This window comes from Canis lupus, chromosome 2, assembly GCF_011100685.1.
Source record: "Canis lupus familiaris isolate Mischka breed German Shepherd chromosome 2, alternate assembly UU_Cfam_GSD_1.0, whole genome shotgun sequence".
Taxonomy (NCBI): Eukaryota; Metazoa; Chordata; class Mammalia; order Carnivora; family Canidae; genus Canis; species Canis lupus.
Genome location: NC_049223.1, coordinates 51,485,885 through 51,510,278, shown reverse-complemented (window position 1 = coordinate 51,510,278; position 24,394 = coordinate 51,485,885). Strand labels below are relative to the sequence as shown.

General features: G+C 41.8%; 1 protein-coding gene across 1 annotated transcript in view; it reads right to left on the bottom strand.

Moving 5' to 3' along the window:
* Nucleotides 1-24,394, bottom strand: part of MAST4 (microtubule associated serine/threonine kinase family member 4) — a 538,573-nt gene that overhangs the window by 360,881 nt on the left and 153,298 nt on the right. Inside the window, 1 exon segment of the mRNA XM_038529583.1 lies at nt 9,951-10,075. Within this exon segment, the coding sequence (XP_038385511.1) occupies nt 9,951-10,075 (125 nt within the window).

Here is a 24,394-nt window from a genome sequence, read left to right as displayed (position 1 = left end):
TGTTTTGTTGATGGTTTCCTTCACTTTATAAACAAAGCTTTTTATTTTAATGTAGTATCAAGGGTCTATTTTTGCTTTTGTTTCCTTGCCTCAGGAGACCTATCTAGAAAACTTACTACAACTGATGTCAGAGACATTACTACCTATGTTCTCTTCTGGAATTTTTATGGTTTGGGGTCTTACATTTAGGTCTTTAATCCATTTTGAGTTTATTTTTGGGTATGGTGTAAAGAAGTGACCCAGTTTCATTCCTTGGCATGTAGCTGTCCACTTTTCCTAGCACCATTTGTTGAAGAGATGGTCTTTTCTCCATTATATATTCTTGCCTCTTTTGTCTTAAATCAATTGACCATGTAAGCATGGGTTTACTTCTGGGCTTTCTACTCAGTTCCATTCATCTATGTGTTCCATTTGTGTTCTGGTACCAGACTGTTTTGTAGTGTACCTTGAAATCTGGAATCATGACACCTCCAGCTTTGTTCTTCCTTCTCAAGATTGTTTTGGTTATTTGAGGTGTTCTGTGGTTAAATACAAACATTACAGTATGATTTGCTCTAGTTCTGTTTTAAAAAAAAAAGCTATTGGTGTCTTGATAGGAATTGCATACACTCTGTAGATTACTTTGAGGAGTACACAGATTTTAACAATATTAATTCTTCCAATCCATGAAGTAGCTTTCCACCATTTGTTTACGTTGCCTTCAACTTCTTTTCATCAGTGATTTATAGTTTTTATCTCTTTGGCTAAGTTTGTTCCTAGGTATTTTGTTCTTCTTGATGCAATTGTAAATGATACTGCTTTCTTAATTCCCCTTTCTGCTTTGTTTTTAGTATATAAAAATGCTACCGAAATCTGGGTATTAATTTTGTATCCTGCAACTTTACTGAATTCATTTACTTCTTCTAACAGTTTTTTGGTGGTCTTTAGTTTTCCATGTAAATTATCATGTCATCTGCAGATGTGCTAGTTTAACTTCTTCCTTAGCAATATGGATGACTCATTTCTTTTTCCTTTCTGATGGTTGTAGCTAAGACTTCTGGTACCATGTTGAATAAAAGTAGTGAGAGTAGACATCCTTACCTTGTTCTTGACCTCATAGGAAAAGCTGTCAGTTTTTTCATGATTGAGCATGATGTAAACCATGGGTTTTTCATATATGGCCTTTATTATGTTGAATTATATATGTTCCTTCTAAACCCACTTTATTGGAAGTTTTTATCAGAAACAGATGCTAAAATGTGTCAAATGCTTTTTCTGCCTGTGTTGAGATGATCATGTAATTTTTATCCTTTGTTTTGCTGATGTGATTTATCATGGTGATTGGCAAATATTCAACCACTCTTGCATCCCAGGAATTAATCCTTTTAATGTACTGCTGAATGTGGTTTGCTCTTTTTTTTGAGGGTTTTTACATCTATGTTCATCAGTGATACTGGCCTATAGTTTTATTTTTCTGTAGTGTCTTTGCCTAGTTTTGGTAGCAGGATAATGTTGGCCTTGTAGAATGTGTCTGGAAGCTTTCCTTCTTCTACTTTTTTTCATATAGGTTTTAATACTAATTGTGCAATAAGAATTCCATTGACGGTTAATTAACTGATAAACGATTCAGAATCCAATGGGAGAATGATACTTCAGGTGCCAATTAAATAAATGTACTCACCAATATCACTCATTCGACTAACCATGAAAGTATATCTAGAAAAATACAGTAGGAAAAGCATCAAAACATGCAGGCTTTTCCAGAACCACAAAAACCAAAAGTTTCCCAAGAAGCCTATGAAGTAAAATGATAATTTTTCATTTTTTTCCAAGAAAGGAAATGTTCCATCCCAATACCCTCCCTCCCACAAACCACTGTCTAATTACTACGGGCTTGTTGGTTTTTCCAGGGTTGCAGTACCCTTCTGACAATGAGACAGCAAGTAATCGAGTGCTTATATTTTATCCGGGGAGCAAAAGGACAAGCAGGGTCACACCAGGAGTCCACGAGAGTGGCACTTGTGCACTAGTGCACCAGGGAACACTTCCATGATGGCAACTGAAACTGCTTTACCACCTTTATGTTGATCACTTCCCCAGATGCAAAAGCCAATCAAATCTTTGAGAGTCTAGCAATTCAACTAGTCTGGGTTCCAGGAAGCAGAAGGACGAGAGCTTCAGAAAACTCAAGGGTCTTTTAATTAAGACCTCCTAAACATCTATTACTAAACAACCATTATCTAAGTCCTAAATACGTATCAGGCAGTGCCTGTGGTGCTAAGAAATACAGTGGGGAGTCATATAGCTGAGGTGCCAGCACTTGGCATTCCCTGATCATCTCATTAAGCTTGGTGAACAGGTCGACCAGCTCTCAAATAGGCATACAGGTTGGGTTAAAAGGGTAATAAGTGAAACCTAAGCTTTAACATACACACACACTAATATATTTACATATATGTGGTATTAGTGCTTTAAGTTCATTTAAATCCCCTCTATGATAAGTAATTAAAACAGGGCACACATTTCTATTCTTTAAATCCCCAAGATATTTATGGTCACCATTCATCCAACTGACACTCACATGCCTTTGATAACATCCAGTCCATACGTGACCCAGTCTCTGCAGGCATACCCACACGGAGAGCCACTTTAGCAGGCATCCCATCCTTCCCAGGAACGGCAATACATAAGGAAGATAAGGACTATTTTTTAATCTTTGCAAATGTAAGGAAGAGAAAACTGAGAGGGGAAATTTTAAGTGACTACTTCTGGCTGCAATTTCATTTTAGACCCCCCCCACACACACACACACACCTGCCAAATAGGTAGCTTTTCACTCGTTAACACACTGAATCACAATGAACTCAGCCTATGTTTTTCTGCTAATTATTCTCATGGCACCCAAGCAAGTTTAAGGTAAGGAGGCACGTTTAGAATCTCTCTTCACAGAGGCCGTAGTTGGGATTATGACAAGAATTTTACAGTTTGCTTTTAATCTGATCTTTGATTTACAGACTCATGTTAAACCAGCTATACCCCATGGATGGGCCCAGGTGAGCCTATAATGAGATTTATCTTCATGGATTAGGCCTGACCTATAATAATCTGCCCAGGGCTCCCTATGGCTATTTCAGCACTGAGTTATGAAAATTCATCCCTTCACTATAAACAGAACCTAGCTCAGAGGGTAATAACTAGGAGATGTATTACTCCTGGAGTACAAGCACTCTTGAGACTCTGATTATAATGTCCACAGCTGAAGGCACTATTTCACAATTGAGATTACTACTTTCCAGATGAAAAAAATTCTGAACTAAGGAATAATGCCTTCAGCCACAAACACTGTAATCACACTCAGGAGTTCTTATATCCCAAGAGCAACACAGGTTACCAACAGTTGGCATGGTAAGCTGATTTAGGGAATGGAAGGAAGAAGTTGCAGGAAGCAGCATGGATAACCCTAACTTCCTATTTGCTTTATCCAGAGGCTTAGGTGTAAGAGTTCAATACGTCCACGAACCTTATCAACTTGACTAAAAATCTAACCAATTTAGAAGAGTAATTATATTTCATGTAATAAACTAGCAAAGCTTTTGTTTGTTTTTAAGAAGACAATATTGACCGTTGGCCAGGGCATAATAAGATGCACTTTCTCAATACATGAATGTATGAATCTGAACAGCGTTCATAGAAACGAGGGTTAAGCAGAAGTATGGAGAACTCCCAGAGTGCTCCTATCCTTTGCCACCATGATTCTACTCCAAGAAGTTACCCTGAACACGTAACTAGAGGTGAGCAAGGAGTTATTAAAAGCCTGCTCATCACCATTATGTGCAATAGGAAAAACTTGGAAATAACCTAAAGGGAAACATTTTGAGAAATCCACACACTGGAATATCACACGAGTCTTTAAATTGAGTCACAGAGGCTAAGGAGAATGCGAACTCATAGTTGTACTCTACAACTCTGGTTAAGCAATTTATCCAAGGGCATTCAAATGGTCCCTACATCAATATTTAACAGACACTCTCTCAGAGTTAACTAATTGGACTTCAGCTCAGGTTTTTGTTTTTGAGCTATAAGGCTAATGAAGTATTGATATAATATTAAATGACTGCAAATAAAGTCTGTACCCTAAATAAATGCTGACATTATGCCAGTGCATTCTGAATGAATTAAAAAGGAAAAATGCACTTTTGCATATGTTTAGTGAATTTTCCCTGACTCTTCATATAATGCATTTGTGCAAATGGAAAAGATGAATATTCATCAAGGCTCTTTGAATATATTACAGTTTAAATAGTTTGGTCTTAATATTTATTGTACATCATGAAACATAATTTTTTCATTAAAAGAAATGGATACTATGTCAAAAGAGGGCCACAGAAAAAATATAAAATTACACCACTGAACCCCATATTAAAAGTTGAAAAACATTACTTGAAAGCACTGCCCCCCCCCCCTTCAAAAATGCTAGCTCTTCTAGAAAGTATCTTCCAGTTTGTCAGGTTGGTGAGTAATGAGTCAAAATGAGGAAGCAAGAAGCAAGCTGGTTCACCATCACAGAAGGACAAAAAGGTTATACTACTGCTCTTAGCAGGTGATCTAAAAAAGGGCTCATTTCTCTTCCTTCTAATAATACCACCTCCACTGAGCCTGACAATCTCAAGGAAACATTGTTCTGATAAACATCAGGTACATCAACACTGGCATTTCCTAGGTGACAGGCACTGGGCAAAGGACTGCCCATGAGTTGGCTCATGTGATCCTCACAATAACCTTACGAGGTTGCTACAACCACTACCCTTCTTCACAGATGAATAAACCAAGGTTTACACAGCTAGTAAGCGCTAGAGAGTGGAGCCGATCTCTTGAACACTTTGCTCTCCCCCTCATTCCCTCTGTCCATCTTAACCACTATAGTTTACCTCCTGAATATAGTTTCCATAGTGAATTGCTCTCTGGCTTGAAGATTAGCTTCTTCATTAGGCTAAACCCTAAAACATTAACCACAGATTAAAAATAAGAAAGCAAAAATAAACAAGAGTCTATTGTAGGGTCCTAAAAATGTATAGAAAGGAAGTAATATTCGCTTACGCCGCGTCAAGTCTTCACTGGGCACCTACTACGTGTCAGCACTATTCCAGGCCCTGGGAAAACAGAAAAACTCTCTCTACTGTCATGAATTTTTCATTAGAGTAGTTAATAGATAAGCTAATGAACTAAATTGTGTGGTATCCTGAAAGGGGATAAAACTATGGAGAAAATGTATGGCATGCAATGTGGGGAGCAGTTTCAAACTAGATGGTAAAGGAACACCTCAACAAGAAAAAATGTGAGAGGCGTCCAGGTGGCTCAGTCAGTTAAGCATCTGCCTTTGACTCGGGTCATGATGCTAGGGTCCTGGGATTGAGCCCCACATCCCTGCTCAGCAGGGACCCCGCATCTCCCTCTTCCCCTGCCACTCCCCACCCACTCATGTTCTCTCACACTAGCTTTGTGCACTCTCTCTCCCTCCAATCAATCAATCTTAAAAAAAAGGGGGGGGGGAAGAAAGGTGACATGGGGAGGTTCTGACCCACCAAGCAGATGAAGCTCACAATTCAAATCAAAGAGAAAATTGGAGAAAAACACTGTAAACTAGCTTTCACTGTTTTTCTGCCATCCATCCATTACTCCCAAGTACAAAAGTGAGGATTTCAAATGATGGCCACACATACTATTTTTAAACTTTAATCATCAAGCCTTACCGCCTTATTTTCCTACAGAAAAATAAGTTACCACTGGTCCTGCTTTTTGTCTCTTGAAATTTCCATCTTTCTTGCCAGAAAGCAGCATCTGTATAAATCCCCCTGCTTCTGACAAGTCTGACTTCTTTGACAAACTACCCCTGTGTGTGGGGAGGGACAGAAAGATGGAAGCAGCAAATGGAGAAATGAGTTTTCCCCTCTTCAGATTAATGTATATGAAGTATACATCTGACACTTCATCAGCACTCCCGGCTGGTGTCCCAGCAGGCGGACACTGGCTGAGCACGGATTCTGCTAGCTACCAGGCTACTTAGGATGAATTGGCAACATGCCATTTATCTGAAATGCCCAACGTGTCTGGGAGAGGGAGCACGACTACATTTAGCATTGCCATGGAAAACTAGATACTTCAGGCGAGGAATTAATCTCCTCCTTGAGAAGGTGGTTAGCATTACCCTCCAGTTTGCCTATGGCATTTACATCACCATGGGTTATGCATTTACTAAGATTCAGACCTACCAAACCACGAGGCCTTCATTTCTATCTTACTAACCTAAGAACAGCTCTGAGGCTGGGAGCCTGTACTTCTCTGAAGTGTCTGCTGGTGGGTTGAACAGGAAACGCGCTTTTATCAAGTGTGATGCTGTCATTGGGACACTCCGATGCTTCCTGTTTTTCCTATTTTTCCACATTTGAGGACACATAACACTTCAACTGGCTTGTTCCATGAGCCAACAAACGTTTAAATCAACGTGACTACATCCTGACGGCTTATGAGCATAGTAACCGAATTTCCTTGAATGTGGACAGTCATCCTCTCTCTTCACTACGTTGTCAGTGTATTTTTTGAGCGGCCGATGTGGAACTATGTGGGATTTGGCCCATTACACGGACTTCATGGCTAATCACCAACATAAGATGCACATAGAGCAAGAACAAAGAGTTTTAGATGGATCGTCTTACAGCACCCAGAACCACACCATCACTCTCGCCTTGCAGCTAGAGTAATCCGTCACGCTGCAGGAATAATTTTTCGTTCCATGAACCATATTTATTGAATGCCTCCTACACGCAAGGAGTTGTGCCAGGAGCAGTGAGGAGCACCAAGTCGGAGCAGACAGGAACTCTGCCCTCAAGGAGCTTGCAGTCTAGCAGGTAAAACTAAGGGGCACCATAACAAACACAGGAGGAGAGGTGACTTACAGCTCTAGGCCAGGGGCAATGGGGTTGAGAACAGTGGCCTGGAGACAGGGTCAGAATGAAGCCCGTTCTGTTGTTTAGTGAACCATGTGACACATCCCTTGTTTAGAAGGAAATGTAGAAAGTTCTAATAAGTGGAAATTTCCACCTCTCAACCATCCTTCTCTATCATTAGAGAGATAATGAATTGTCATCCACAAGATAATTTAGATGTAATCCAATCCAAGACATAGGAAACAGATTCCTGGTGTGCAAAGGGTACCACAAGTAGAAAAAGGCATTAGCCCACACTGAGTGACAGTAAAAAACATCGATATGGCCCAGAAAGCTGGGCCAAGAGCAGAACAAGGAGGAAATCAAGATGGTGCTCTGCCTGGAGGCTCCCCTCCGGCTGCTGCTGCTCTGACCAGGAGAGAACGGGAGGGAAAGGGGCAGGGGGAGAAGACTCGGTCAAAGAGGCTGCAAATAGTTTCCCTTACCCCACCAACAGGAAGTAATGAAGCCTCTGAAGGAAAGATAAGACGAGGGTTACATTTTAAACCTTCACTGTCAAGTGAATGGCTAACCACGCTCTGGCTTCTGTACCCAACCATGCCCAAAATACATCATTAACAGAAGCATCAATACTGCTAACATTCGAGACCTGTTATGTGCCAGGTACTATTTTAAGTTTGCTGCCTATGGGATCCTAGCACTTTCCCCAGCTTTGCGCTCAAGCCAACAGTATAAAAACTCACAGGACTGAAGAGCTAATGATTTCATGACTCTTCGGTAAGAATTTCATTTCAGATGTACTTGGAGGAGTAGTTTTTGTGTTTTCTATTAATAATTCTTATCTTTTTATCTTATTCCCAAGTATCTTAGGTCACCTGATATGTGTTTTACAAATGAATGAATCAATTTCCATTTCTGAGTATGGGACCACCTGTATTACATAAGATACAGTATTACTACCTGAGTAATACTGAGTAATTACTAAGAGTAATATTGCATTGACCCAGAAAAAGCACTTTGTTTAAAAAAAAAATGATTAATTGTGAGGCACTTCTCTCTTTCCTTAAAAAGTAAATGCTTTCAATAAAATAAGCTTTTAATGAAATTCCCCAAGAAGAAAAATTAACACTAACCTTGGGGATAGGATGATGGCAGATGCGAACTACCATCATATTAACTGTACCTTTAAATATAAGTCCTAAAATTTTCATGAGAGAAAAAAGATGAATTTAGGTTTAAAGACTATAGTCAATTTTGAAGTCATAAAATATTCTGAGAGAAACTTTTTTAGGGATAATTATTCACTACATTCACAATCTTTATTATTCTAGAAGTAGAATCAGGGAATTCCAAAGTTGGTTTCCAGAGGCTGCTTAAATACCTCTTTTCATCTAACAGGTGCAGCTGAATTGATAAAATATGACAAACTAAGTGATTTTCCCAAGTTTATACAGCTACCTAATGGCAAAAGTAAGACTAGAGTCTCGACCTAAGTCAAATCTCTCTGCATTGAATGAGTCTCAAACATCCGACTTAATTTATTACTAATGCATAAAAGTATAAGGCACCATAATGCACTGATAAATTATTTGCATCACCATCAGTAAAAGATATTTAAAAATCTGTTACCAAATCATACAACCTTACCACCAATACAAAAGTAACTTATAGAGAACTCTAGTCTGTGCCAAAGATTGAAGGAGAGAAGTTAAAAGACCCAAGAGAAAACACAATTCTAGGAAGCATTATGGGTAAAAATAAAGATCAACACTGGAAAAAAGTGAAAAAGGAAAGCAGGACTCCAAGCTGTGAACAAATACACAAATATGGATGCCAACTGACAGACAACTGGTCAACATGGCTCGAGTCCTGGTGTTAGAATAATGACCAGTTTCAAGTTACACAAAAAAGAAGCATCCAGGCAAGAATCTCCAGTGGATGAGAAATCTGGGGGATATTTTTGATGACAAGAAATATGTTCACATGGCCTGAAATTTATCTCCCCACAGAATGCTTACTGATTATAGGATTAAAAAAAGTCTTACTACAATGGAGAAATCAACACCATGATTGGGGGGCGGGAGGAAGGGGGAATTAACAACACGACGAGGGGTGGGTGGACACGATGGGCCTACAGAAGGCAAGCCCTGAGAGGACACATCACCATCCAATCCCTATTCTGGCCTGGAACCAACAGGAAATATCAGACACATCAGGCATGGATAATAGGAGAAACATTCCATCTTTACAAACTAGGAGAGGAAGGATAGTCTTCAGATATGTCTATGTCATAAAAGGTAAAAGAAGGCTGTAGAAAAATTTGAGATTAACAGAGACTAAATAGAGATGACAATTAAATGCAATATATAACCCCAGACTCAATCCTACACTGGAGGAAAAATGCCACACAGGATACGATGGACCCAATTGATAAAAATGAAATACAGACTGGAGAATAGATAAAAGGCTTGTAGTAGCCACAAATGTACCAACGTCTATAACCATGATAACAAACAGCCAGGACATACACAGTGTACTCTTAAATAGTTCAAGCCGTTATCTGAGTGTGTGCACATATATACGAATACACACATATGCTTATATCTACATCAGCATATATCCACAGAGAGAGAGAAAAAGCAAATCCGGCAAGAAATTAATAGCTGGATCAAGGTGAGGATCAACCGTGTTCTACTTATTTTTCATATTCTTCCAACTTTTTGGCAAGTCTGAAATTATTTGCAAACAATTTAAGGAAAAAGGAAGCTCAGAAAGACTTTCATCTCTTTTGCGGGAAGAGAGGAGACAGTCAAGTCAACCCACACTCTACAGGCCAGGCTGGGGCCGTGGAGAGGGGGCTTGGAAACGCTCAGCACACTCCAGGCAAAAAGCTTCACACTGCATAATAATGTTAAACATGGGTTAAGTTCAAATCCAGGTAAACTCAGGAAGCTTAAACCAGTCCCCAGGGCGGTAGGGAGATAAGAGCACGAGGATGCCCCGCGCACGAAAGCAGAGGACACTCACCAGGCTGGCGGTGAGCGAGGGCGCCGACTGGCCCAGGGCCTGGCTGCGCATCCGCACGAGGTTGGACGTCTCCGCCGAAGCTGGCCAGGCCTGCCCTGCCGCCGGGTTTGGAAGGAGGTACCGGCCTGTCATGGGGGAAAGAGAAGACAGTGTTAAGTGGCGAGCAGCACATCAGCACGTCGGTGACAACAGCAAGTCCCTTCTTTTGTCCTCCTCCCCGCATTCATGTATTAATCGCAACCAGAGGCATAGTGCTCTAATCAGGTCAAGGGATCCGGCCCCAAGTTCTGCCCTGACTGCCCATGTGAACCCAAGTTCCATGTTTTCAGCTCCAGCGCCTGCAGCTTTCAGCCAGGGTGGAATGAAGTATCTTGTTACCACTGCCTACTGCACAGGGACTCGCTGGAGACACATCTCAGTACGCAGAGCATGCTCAGCATCACTGAAGCAGATGTGCACTTACGGAGGGACTCTTTCAGTATCTGACATGGAAAATGATCGCAAAGTCAGCTACCCAAGGGTCAGCAAAGTAGAGATTGTGACCAGCAAGAGGAAGACCTGGAATTCTGTCTAGGTGGAATGGGGCTGGTGCCTCCTTCTCAAAACTTCTCTCTCCAAAGAACTGGTGGCCACCCAGCCATGTCCGCAGGACCCACAGGGTATACCCATCCGCATCATCAGGACATCAGTGTCAGACTAGGCTCAATGAGCAACTCACATCAACCCTGAGCTGTAATATATGTTATGGCTTTAATAGTCAAACAGGTGAACCAATTTGCATGCCACTATTTCCTCGGCACAAGGACTGAACTAGTTACCAACACAGGAAATAAGGCTCCTTGACATCAAGGAGTTAGGATGGACATGAATATTCACCCAGTAATGAAGCTCAGAGGATGTAGTAACCATGTTTGATGTCTATGTACTTCACACTGATACCAGCACAATGAGTGGCCATAGTAGGTGCTCATTAAATATCCAATGACTGATTAAATAACAAATGGGCTCTTCTTTCCCTGCAAAACACACATAGGCCCAGAGAAAAGATGGCAGGCAACTCAGAGAACCTCATGCAAGGCTGGGAGTGGGTAGGTGGGGATCCAGCCACATACCTCTCAGAAACAGGAGGGACTGTAGCACATGTGGCTAGAGCCCTGCTGCAGAGGCAACATCTGGATTTCCCCCAGCAGATCTGTTCCTTATAAAAGAGCTTCAGTCTCTTGCCTCAGGCAACAAGTATATCCTGCCGGTTAATAACTGTTGGGCTATATTAACTGATTTACTAACAGGGTGCATGATAACTACTAGCACTATCCAAGTACAGGAGTGAGCTGCAGCTCCTGCCATCGTCCGTGTGAAGAGGCCTAATGCTTTAATCCAAGTGCTTTGAGAAATTTCTATTTTAATTGCAAAGGAAACAATTACTTATTCTGCCAAAATTGCTCTTTTGCCATATTATGTAGTGAAAGCACGGACTATAGGGAAAATGAGATCTGCTTTTGTGATCTTCATCTTGCCTCGGTGACAATGGGAAAGGAAGTTCGCCAGCCTCTCCCAGCCTTGGCTTTTTTTGTCTCTAAAATGGGGAGAATGGGCCTGTGTGAATGGTTGAAAGGATTAAAGAATTTTCTAAGTAAAGCACTCAGTAAATGTTAGCTACTTAGCCATAACAGTAGTAAAAATGTTAAGTATCTTTTTCACTTGAGTTTGGTTCCTCTTGGCTCATAAGTAGGAAATGTCCACATATAAAGGAAAAATGTCACCTATAATCACATCAGAGGAAACCACTGTCAACATTTCAGCGATTCTGGGATCCCTGGGTGGCGCAGCGGTTTGGCGCCTGCCTTTGGCCCAGGGCGCGATCCTGGAGACCCGGGATCAAATCCCACATCAGGCTCCTGGTGCATGGAGCCTGCTTCTCCCTCTGCCTGTGTCTCTGCCTCTCTCTCTCTCTGTAACTATCATAAATAAATAAAAAAAAAAAAAAAAAACATTTCAGCGATTCTATACCAGGCTTTCCTTCCATAACCTATATTTTCTTACAAAAATGGGATCATACTGAGTTTTGTCACCTGCTGCCCCCAACCCCACATAAGAGATTATGACTTTTTCCAAACAAACAAATATAGTAAATACCAATTAAGTGAAGCATAAGCTCTGTCACTAAAAATTCAAGTATAATTACCCTCTGATTCTGGTCACCACCTCAAAAACGTTCAGGTCGATTTTTATGCAGGAAAGGTCACAGAATTGAAGTCAAATATTTTTATTTTTTTCCTTGCCTTATTTTAAAATATCAACTAAAAGATGAACTAAGAGGAGCTTTGAGCAATCTGCCTCCTTTTAGATCTAAAAGCAGGACATCTATAAAGATAGACAAGAAAACCATAGACTGCATTTAAGAAAACTAAGATCAGTATTACATGAAGAAATGATTTAACATAGAAATAAAGTCTTTAAAGGACATCATTTGTTAAGAACATACCAACCTCCAGTGATCAGAATCCATAGATTTTTTCTTCTGATCCCTTCTATTTCTTTTTCTGTATTTTATGTTTTATATTTTCTTTATTCATATTTCAGAAAGAAACCAGATAGAAGGCATCGAAGCTATGTGATGCCAAGGTTAGCATGGTGGAGAAAATCTACTCTGGCCTCACCACTGTTGTGCTCCTGATGCGTCATTTAATTTTTTTGAAAATATTGTATTTATTTATTTATTTGAGAGTGAGCGAGAGAGCATGAGTTGGGGGGGGCGGGGAACAGACTCCCCACTGAGCTGGGAGCCCCATGTGGGGCTCAATTCCAGGACCCTGGGATCATGACCTGAGCTGAAGGCAGAAACTCAACCAGCTGAGCTATGCAGGTGCCCCCAGATGCTTCCTTTGAAAGAAAAGTTTAAAGTTTAGAAACAAAAACAGTTTCTAAGTTTAGAAACAAAAACAGTTGAAGAATTTAATGTAGCAATGGAAAAACTCAGATGGCAAACATTTCAGTTGGCCAAATAATTTTATGTATCAGTCTTTTTTCTTTTAGTAGAAATTAATTATTAGACTGTCTCCCTATAACCTCCCTGAGGTTAACAAGTATTTCTTTCTTTATCCCCAGGACCAGCCATAGTGCCTGGCACTTAGTAAGTGCCCAATAAATGTTTATTGCCTGAAATGCAGTGAAACTACACTATTTGATCAATACTTGATCAAGTGTGAATAGAATAAAACTAAACAGATAATTTTCTTAAACTTCATTTGTAGCATAGCATAAATAGCTAAAAATCCACTAAGGCCTTACTATATCCCAGGCAATTCCAATATCTTAACAACCCTATGGTGTGCTAGGTGATACTATATACGGGGAGGCAGGGTGGAGAGGGAGAAGGAAAATGGCTTTTATAAAAAGATGGGAAATGGTAGCAGAAGGGATTAAATGAGATAATGCACTTAACGCACTCAACCTGGGACAAGGGAAACAGTCAATACACCATCACTTTTCACATTATCAGGAGAACTTTTTCATTCCATCAATATCAACCTCACCACCCTAGCAACAAAATAGGGCAATGTGTTCTTGGAGTGCAAAGGAAATAAAGAAAAAGTATTTAATAATAAAGACTAAATAAAGACTAGTATTTCTTTGTGAAAAGAATAAATAGCAAATTCAGAATTAGAGTTATCTCTGGCAGAGAAAATGGAGAATAGGTCCAGGGAAGAAAATGCTGTAATATTATTTTAAGAATCGTTTGCAGGTAATAATGGGGGTCTATGAGTTGAACTTAAAAGTTTAAAGAATTAAGTTGTCAGTTGTGGTTTTAATAAATTTAATATTAAAACATATGAATAATGTGGCAAATACTAAGTTTAGCTAAGGCTGGCTGGCAGATATATGGGTTGTAGTAAATTATTCTCTATTAATTTCTTTTTTTAAAGCTTTTATTTATGAGAGACACACAGAGAGAAAGGCAGAGACACAGGCAGAGGGAGAAGCAGGCTCCCTGCGGGGAACCTGATGTGGGACTTGATCCCGGGACCCTGGGGTCACGACCCGAGCCAACAGCAGATGCTCAACCACTGAGCCACCGAGATGCCTCTTAATAGCGATTTAAATTTTATTTAAAAGTTTTAACTAATTCTAGTTAAGTTGAATTTCATTAAGGTTAACTTTATTTTTGTTACCCAGGTTTCCCTAGGAGTGTATTTTTAAAACAGAAAAAAGTCCTGGGATCAAGTCCCACATCAGGCTCCCCAAGGGGAGCCGGCTTTTCCCTCTGCCTAAGTCTCAGCCTGTCTTTCTGTGTCTCTCTCATGAATAAATAAATAAAATCTTAAAAAAAAAATAAAGAAGAAGAAGAAAGTCATGGCAGTGGATGCTGGGAAAGACTGCATTCTGTTCTCCCACGGGCACATAAGGAAACAGGGACGGTTCCTGAATAAATCCTCAGTGTAGGGAATTCATATGCTAGGATCCTGCTCAGGGAATCCAGACCCACTTTGGAGGGGATGTTGGACTCAGAACAAGCACTGGGAAAGGGCACAAGCAAACAGAACCACCACCACCCCCCGCCACACACACACACACACACACACACACACACACACACACACACTCCAAAGCACACTCTCAACCCTTCAGTGTCATCAGATCTCCCAGGGCACTGGAAAGCAAGCAGAGACCACTGCAAACAGGACCCCTGTGCGTCCTCTCCTCCAAAGCCACTCTGCCTCCCACTGCCCCGGACATTTTATGTGCTACTGTACCATGTGGAAGTCTCACCTTAGTGTACCAGGCCGGATATGTGTCTTATCAAAGGAAAACAAAGAGCGACACTCAAGTAGTAAGGACAGATTTTAATCAGGAGTAACTACTGTAACAGGGGAAAAAAAAAAAAAAAGAGTTCAGTGTGAACTGAACTCACCTTCAATTTGTCCACAGTAACGAGTGTTTTAATGAGAGAAGGAGGGAGTAGGGCAGGGAGCCAGTGGAGGCTCAGTCGAGTCAGGGAAGTGAAAAATTATACAGGGTTATGCAGTGTAACTGCGATGAGGCCAGCCCTGTCTGCCAGCTGGCAGTCACCAAATTCAGATCCTACCCTCCTACAGAGCCTGGGACACAGGGTCCCTATTTACTCGCCCAAACAAAAATTTCTGACAGCACCGAGTTCTCTCAGGCAGGCCCTTTAAGAGGACTGGGGTCATGCTAAGAAGGTTGCCCTGAGCTGTGAGAACCTATGCCAGTGTTTGTTTGTGTCTTTACAGGCCAAGTCCGAGGCCTGGTTGAGAAGGAGGGCTCAGAGGAACCCAGCTAGAGTTTGGTCAAGGAGAGACTCTCCGTCAGCCTTCGATTCTTTTATTATGTCAACAGAACCTAACCCAAAGGAGGCATTTTGAGGTTCAATCATTGACCTGTTTTGGAATTCAGTTTGAACTAAGCTTTTCAATTTACTCCATATATTTACCCCATATGCTCTTCGAACCCAACAGGACATGAAACCATGAAAGCTGCCAGTAATGTTACGGTAGACTCTACAGCCTACTTCCTGAGCACCAACTCTGACCTCCAAATGATTCCATCACTTTTTCGTGAGCTTCTCCAAGTCTCAGTTTCCCCAGCTGTGAAACAGGGGTAAACTTAGGGGGTGTTCTGAATACCCCAAAAGAAAAAACATCATACAGTGGACCTTCAGTAATATCAGCTTAAAAAAGTAAGAAACACAAAAAAGCGACCCAGGACACAATATATCCTAAGGTGAGCAAAAAATAAACTTTTGGGAAGCCACTGGAAAAATAATTCAATTAGGAAATACACACATATACAATGAAATATTTATCATCCTGTCACCGGTTAGATTTTAGACGTCATTATTCCTGCATGAGTCTTATCCTTAGGAATCACATGAATGTTATAAATTGAATGGTCTGTTAGCACAACACATGGGAGGTTTTTATTCCTGCCTAGATCCCCATTAGTGTTAATAGGGAAAAAGAGGACAACAGATGGATTTAGGGCAGTCATTAGAAGGTACTAACATTGTGCCATACTTGATAGTGACTACATCGAACTTTATATAAATTCGCTTTCTGATGACTACCAAGAGCCTCTAAAAAGTGTGTTGCTGTTGTATTCATGCATCATTTGCTGCCTACAATTTAAGAAAATTAGCATCTGTCAACTGCATTATTCAGCTGCACAGGGTGGAAATTAATGGATAATACCATTCCTAATTTCTTGGAGGAGAGGTGAGCTTGCCTACCAATCTGGCTGCTTTATTTTAATACCAAATTGAGTTTGTTGTTACAACTGGAACTGTGATCGGCTCTGTGCTCTTTGGAAACACATTTATAAAATTCTGATATGTTTATTATAGCATTTATTACATATATTCTCCTGACATAACTAGAAATGTAGAGGCGATAAACAGAGGTCCATATTAAAGCAGAAATCGGTTGGCCAGATTGAAAAACTTGTCAAGCTTCAAACACACAGGTAGAAGTTACTTGAATGGGCTTTTCATATTGGTTATTGTTATTATTTTGGTCATGGGGCCTCTACTTAACAGAGGGGAAGATACGCAGCCTTTTAAGACTGTATTTTAAAATATGTAGAGTACTGAGCCTAGACCCAGATCGCGCCTTGGTTCTATGTAGGCTACATATGGTCTCTTCACTGGAGTGTGTGTTTCCCTTTGTTTCCATCCAGAATCCCAAGAAACAAGACGACCTCCATAAATGCACGCTTTCAAAAATGAAATACATGCTTTCAAAGCCCCCCAAAGTATGAAGTATCCCTCTGAAGTAGGAAAATACCAGGTCAGCAATAATTTTAACAGCATGGCTCTATAAAGAATTAAATATAGCCTCTGGAGAACTACTTTATCATCAGGGAATAATGGTACCTGACTAGATTTAAAAGCTTCCAGTAAAAAAGTTCCTTATCACCTGAAGTGCAACGTAGATTCTGCAGTCAGTCGGCAATCTTACATGTGGGGGTCATTTCTCTCGGATTACAAACAAGCCATCAAAGGGAAAACAAGACCTGGTAACTACTAACAAAGTAGTCTTTAGATACGGCTTCTGGGGCTTAGTTATACCTAAAAACTCTGAAAAAGTTTGTTTCTCCCTCTAAGGCACCAGCCAGGGACACAAGGATGCTGAGGGAGTGGCTGTGTTACTGTCATGGGGTTTGGCCAGGTGGGGGAACCACAGGAGGGAGGGAAGGAGGATAGGCCTGGCAACCCAGCAGAAAGGGGCCACCCATTCAGCTCCCTCATCCTTTTTGTCTCTACATTTCGGCTCTCTGCCCGCTGCCAACCTGAGCACCTGCTGAAGCTCTCCACACAGCTCCCTGAACATTCACATCCACCACTCAAGTGGGACACGCCACTGTTTGACCCTCCCCACTTGCCACTAAAACCTCCCTTGCTCGCTTGCACCTCTGGGCATATGCAGAAAAGAACTAAAAGCAGGGACCTGAATGGATATGCGTACACCAAGTGCACAGTATCATTCACGGGAGCAGATGACAGATGAGCAGATGAACACAATGTTGTATAGACACTCAACGGAGTACCACTCGGCCTTCAAAAGGAAGGAAATTCTGACACATGCTCCAACGTGGATGAACCCTGAAGACATGCTCAAGAAAAGAAGTCAGACACAAAAGGGAAAATACTGTATGACTCCTCTGATGAGAGGCTCCTGGAATGGAATTTCTGTCTCAATTTCACTGAGACAGCAAGTAGAACCGTGGATCCTGGGGGATCCTGCTGTACACTGGGTACAGAGTTTTAGTTCGGGAAGATGACAAAGTTCTGGAGGTGGATGGCAGTGATATTTGCACAACAAACGGTTACAATGGTTAATTCTGTTATGTCTATCTACACACACACACACACACACACACACACACACACACACACACAATAAACCACGTTCATCTGCTTGGCTAAAACTCCTGCACCTTCCCGAGAAAAAACAAGGTCTGTTTTTATTGTCTAGGAGGCACCCACATTAAACTACGTCAGCACCTGCTCTTGCAAATTCCACTCAACTAACTTAAGCCCTTCCAATCACGTATGAGTCAGAGGAACTGAGTCTTCCCCAGAGCACCCCTAAGTTTAGAAATGGAGAAAGGCTGAAGGCCAGGACAAGTCACTGGCTGAAGCCGGGGAGAATGCATGAGTCAGCAGCCACTGTCCTCAAGTACACTCCATCATCCCCAAGATGCTCTCCTCCTCTGCTTCACTGCTCACTCCCAAACACTGGTTCCCTCATCATAGCGACTGTCACACTCGAAGCAATTAAAGCCTCCCTTTATTCATCTTCAGCTGCTACTACAACACAGAGACATGGTTCCTTCCATCTTCCCTCTCACATGGGTGACTGACTTCCAATTTCTTGTCCCCGCTGTAAAAGAATAACTATACCTAGACAGCATCGGCAACACTGCTAAATCACTCTTCTTAATGGCACAAATAAATATAATTTGAGAAACCAACAGGCTTGTGACCAGAGAGCGAAGTTCACCGACTCCTATACTGAGAGCTGCTATTCTCGTCTTAAAAGAAAGTAAAGTATGTACTTACTCACACAAGCTAAGTCCAAAGCTCCGCCTTGACCTTAAGGCCTTAAAGACATCACTGCCTCCCATTGGGGGAATCTCCAATTACTAGGAAACTGAACGCTGAATGGAGAGAGTGCACATGCCTTCCGAGAGGGTGGCAGGCAAAGCATGTAACGCCACTGGGACACCAAGGCCTGAACCCAACTAAAAGTACCATGCAGCCGTCACTAAACCTCGGTTCTGCTCCAAGACTCAAACCCAATGGAGACGCCCAACCTCACTGCGTGGAATAGTCTCGCCAGCATCCTATATCACAAAAGATGGCAAGGCAACAATACTAACCACGAGGGCCTGGTGAGAAAGGTAAGAGGACACTTCAGAAGGAAGCTTGCAGCAACCAAAGCAGATAGCAGATGATGCGAGTGAACCAAGTCCAGACTGGGTACACGACACATGTTTTGGGACATCACGAAAGGCCAGTTGCACACTGTGAGCGTGCTATGGACTGGAGAAAACTAACAGAATGCTCACATCTACAATACAAAAGTGACACCCTTTGGACAAACCATCTCTAGCTGCCGCTGCCATTATCAACCACAGCTGAAGTTTTAAATCAAAAGCCATCTTAGTTGTGGGCAATATGGTAACATGACTCAAAGGTACTCTCTTTACCCTCGATCACAGATGGCCACCATGTTACTCCTAGCATTTTATGGTGAAAGGGGGAAAAAAGCCAATATGCCATGTATTTGCATGTGGAACAATCTGAATCCATACTCAGAAATATGTTTGGTCTTTTTACCCATCTTTTGTACCTATCCATTTACCTTAAATTGCTCTTTAAGAAGAAGTAGGTCTTCTCATCCACCAATATTACCACTCTCAAACTCTAATAAGGGAAGCTATTGGGATCAAATGAACGAGTACATGAAACAGAGCTTGGTACACTGCAATGTTCCTATTATCATAAGCGCTCACACCACCCAGCAAGTTCTCCCATTCTGCAATGAGACCCAGTCCCTGCCAGCAAATCCTTGCTGCACCTACATCACCAAGAGGTCTCCATGCAGAGGATGATTATCTGGATTTAAAATTCTTATGAAAAATACATAATGGTTTTGCCCTAAGCGCTAGCTGTACAGACCAAAGGCTAATGGGCCAACCTACAAGTGATTTTTAAACAAGTATTAAACAGAGCCTACCCTAATGAGAACATGGTCACAAGAATCCGACAGCGAGGGGTGCTGCGTGGAACGGCTGTCTGCATGAGGGCACCCAGGAGCTGGGTGGTGGCCGTGTCTAGGCAACGCTGGGCATAGGTCAGAGTTAACATCTGCAATCTGGCCTCCCTCCATCCACGTATTGAAATATAATTCAGCAGAATGAATTGCTAGACATGCCTAAACCCCCTGGGAAATGACAGATATTGATGAATGCTGTTGGGAAGATATATGGAAGGAAACGGCAAATAAATAGAACCATTTTTTCTCAGAGTCAGTTTGCGGATATGTGGAGCAGCTGTTAAACTACTTGTCAAGCTCCCGGTTCTCCCTTCCTTTTGCTCCTTCCTCTTTCCCATCTGCCTCCACACCTTTCGAAAACCCCCGAGAGGACCAGAATCTTGCACGCTTCAAAATGCCAACCAAATGAGTAGGAGTCATCCCCTCTTTTCCCATCACATTCCGACTTCCCAACCCAGCTTGTCCAATTCCTTCCGAAATAGCTTTCCATCTAAACTGCCTTCTCCGGATCCTGGAAACATGTTCAATGTTTAAACTCATGAAACTGTTGAAGTCAAATCCAAAATTCACAGCCTATTACTGTGTAGTAGCTGCGTGGCCTTGTTCAGAGTTCTTATTCTCTTATACCCCAGTTCCCAACACATGTTCTATAAAATGGAAGTGACTGAGCAAGCCTTACTGTGGTTGTGAGGACTAAAGATTGTGAACAGAGAGCCTCTCGGGCCATCTGGCAAAGAGAAGTCCTGGGATAAACAATGGCTTATCCCCTCTTCTTTCCAATGCAGAACACCTTTTCCTGCCAAAGGCATGCCTCCTTGGCATCGTTCTCAGACTGGATCGAATTCTCTCCAGCACAGGGCACTTCAGGGATAAGTGGTTCTCATTCCTTCATCAAGAGAACTCAGGATCATAGAGTGAGAAACCAGTCAGACACAGGTTTGTATCCTAGTTTCCCCATTTATTAGCTAGAGAACCCTGGATACATTACTTGTCCTCTCTGAGCTCTATTTTCGTATCTCTAGTGATGATGACAATAAGTAACACACGTCAAGTGCCCAGCACAGTGTGGAACACATAGTTTATGTTCAGTTGTGGTTTAAGTCCCCCTCCAGGATATTTTACCCATCTTGGCATCATGGGCATTGAATCCATACCCCAAGCCCTACCAGCCTTCCCTTTCCCCATCATACCACCTGTTCCTATGTGGCTCTGTGTGCAGAGAATCCAATTTATCATTTTATACAATATGCTCTCTCCAGTGTCAATTCTGTCTCCTGGGACTGTACCTCATATGTGTTTGCAGCCATTTGTCACATCTGGCACACAAAACGTACCAAACTTTTACGTGATCACAAACTTAAACGTCTGTGCATAGTAACTCTCCATTCTACCTTTCATTTCTATTTCTACCAAGGGTTCATATTTTTCCATTACTCTGTGGTTCCACATTGCCTAGAAAAATATTCGAACTTGGTTCAATTGTTTGTTCTGTAACCACAGCAGCAAAGACTCAGTAGCCTTAACGTGTCACTTTTCTTGGTTTTGACTTTCCCTTCTAAAGAGCATCTCCAAAAAATAAGTAAAAAAAAAAAAATGCATCTCCAAAGAAGTCCGACACCTCCACAAAATACTGCATCTTTTCAAAGTAAGCTGATTAGCCTCAAAACGGTAGATGACAATTTGCACTCAGCATCTTGCTTTTGGAGAAATTATGACCCCTATTCAATTACATTCTTTTGCACCCTAAGATGCTTTGATTGACACACCCGAATGTCACTGGCAGCCCTGAGATGCTAAACATTTCTGACAACTGCCCTACATCTAAACGCTTATGACAGAGGCCAAGGACGAGCTAGCCGTCAGGAGCTTTACAAGAGAAACAAAAAGAACAAAGGCAGCCACGAGGGGATAAAACAAACTCCCTATCACAATCCGAGCATAAATTCCCAGACGAGTCCAAATTTCCCAACAAGTTCTGTTTACCCAAGGAACCTTTCATATACACACTCTAGTTCACCTAACGATGTCCCTTCACATATCATTTATTTGGAACAGATTCTAGTTCCAAGCTGACATTTATTCCAAATGGATTTCAAACTCTTCCTCCTCAATGACAACATCTATGCTTCCTGAAGAATCTAGTATTTTTTGTCTTCTGAGATGTTTGTTGATACTGGCTAATGAGTAAGGAAAAAAATCCACAACACCACTGTGAATTCAAAAAAATACCACAGGAGATCTCCTCCAGTGATTCCTAACGGTAGTTTGTTCAAGACCCCATTTCTGGGGAAAGAGACCTCCACCAGGGAGTGTACAGCTTGCTCTCCTTCCTCTCTGAGTAGGAAAGTTCACATCCCTCTCACCTGGCTTAAAAGCAATGGAATCTAAGAAAGGATGTTTATCTAAACTGCAACCCGACACCCGGAATTAAGCTCCCACAAATCACCAAGTGCTTTCCAAAACCTAACACAACACTGCCCTTGTTCTTAAGAAGAGAAAAAGGAAAGCCACGATTATTATCCCGATTGCCTCAGCCCTGCTTAGAAATTAATGAGAAGTGATAGGGCTGGAAGTCAGCCTCCCATTTCTGGTCTACTCCTTAGTCAGTGAGTTCTTCTGAAAGCTTAGAGGATAGAAAGCGGCCTTGAATGACAGGATCACTTCTTCATGTTTTAAAGTAATGGTATCAGTAGACAAGCCAACATTCCTTTGTAGAGAATTTCAACCATGATTATGGAGAAATCAGTGTGCTCATTGCTGGGGGGGGTGTGTGGGGCACACAGCCATGTGGTTATTCCAGTCACACACACCCTCCAAATAGCCATCTGGTCAAGACTTACAGTCTGATCATTTTCTTCTAGCAATTTCATTCAATGCATTTGACCTCCCATTACTGGAATCCAGGGAGAGGACCATGGCTGTTGAAAGCATGGAAATAGAGCACATGCATACAGACTTGCCTACATCAAAGAAGCTATCACACACCTGGTCTGCTTGGAGTTGTCCACCAAGATGGCCCCATCTGTGAGGGGACTCAGCAGCCAGAAGGTCAAAGAAAACATATGAAAGGATATTGTAGGAATGCCTGGGTGGCTCTCAGCGCGTGATCCTAGAGTTCCAGGATCGAGTCTTGATCAAGCTCCCTGCATGGAGCCTGCTTCTCCCTCTGTCTGTGTCTCTGCCTCTTTCTCTCTGTCTCTCTCATGAATAAATAAGTAAATATTTTTTTTTTAAAAAAGGATATCATACTAACATCTATATGTAGGGCTTCTGACCTCTTGCCTCCCTTACCATGCATGGCCCTGTGAGACAGCATGTCTGAGAAGGCCTAGATACAAAACCATTCCAGTCTTTACCGAAAGACTTTGCAAATAAAAATATAAGATGCCTAAATACATTTGGATTCAGATGAATCTGAATACACATGGCCCCATATTTTATACTGGACCGAAGTACACTAAAAATATCATTAGTGGTTTGTCTGGTATTATTCACTGAGCGTCATGCGTTTTGTCTGACAACCCTATTTACTGAGCACTTAATATGGGCAACGGCAGGAAACGTTGCTTTGCGAATGCGAGGCAGAGTTCCTGGAGGAATTTACAAACTAGTAAAAGGGATGATAGGTCTACAAATAAGAGAAAATTAAAAGTGATCCATCCTGTAAGAAGAGAGCAGTGGGGAGGAGGAAAGACAAGGCTGTTGAAGAATCAGCAAGTGATGTGAAGAGGCGTTTGGGATGGAATCGGAATGTAGAGTAAAGGATCGTGAGTTTCACGTCCCTGTTTTGTACACCTAAGTAGATGTCTCAGTGCTATTTGGTTTTTAAACGATTTTATTTATTTGAGAGGGAGAGAAGGAGCACAATTGGGGGGGGGGGAGGGCAGAGGGAGAGAGAGCAGCAGACTTCCTGCTGAGCAGGGAACCCTGATATGGAGCCCAATCCTGGGATCCTGACATCAAGGCCCAAGCCAAAACCACACACTTAATCAAATGAGCCACCCAGGCTCCCCTCACTGCTGTGAAGTTTGTACATGTATCTTTTTCCCCCCAATTTTCTTTTTATTATTTATATACCACTGCAGCCAAAACCTCATGTAATGGAGCACAGCCAAACAACAAAACGTTTTTGCACTAACATTCCTGACAACCAAGGCAGGCACGGTGGGTGACCTAACTCTCACCACTTAACCAGCAAGAGAATTCAAATTTTTCAGACTAATTTAATCTTGTCTTGCCTTGTTCTGAGCCCAGAGAAATTTGCTTCAGATTTTTTTTTAACAAGGGCATAGACATATTTAATTATTCCTGTCCTCTACAGGCATATCCTACATCACGGGACACCAGACATCTTCAGTGTATATCCTTTGTAAAAGTTTCACCCCCAGCAGTGAACAAGTTAGCAATGGGTTAAAAGCAAAGAAGTGACTCAGTCTGCAGCTCTCCCCTCTGGCCCTGATGTGATGCAGGGCACCTGACACAGGACTGTCAAAGAACCGAGAAAGGATCCGGCTGGGCAGACCCAAGAAAATAAATGTAGCCCTGACAATATGCGTTGATTAAGTACTTGAATGACAATGGAACATGACAATGACAAATGCAGGCTACCACCACGGGAGTCATTAATATATCAGAAACACTAATTTT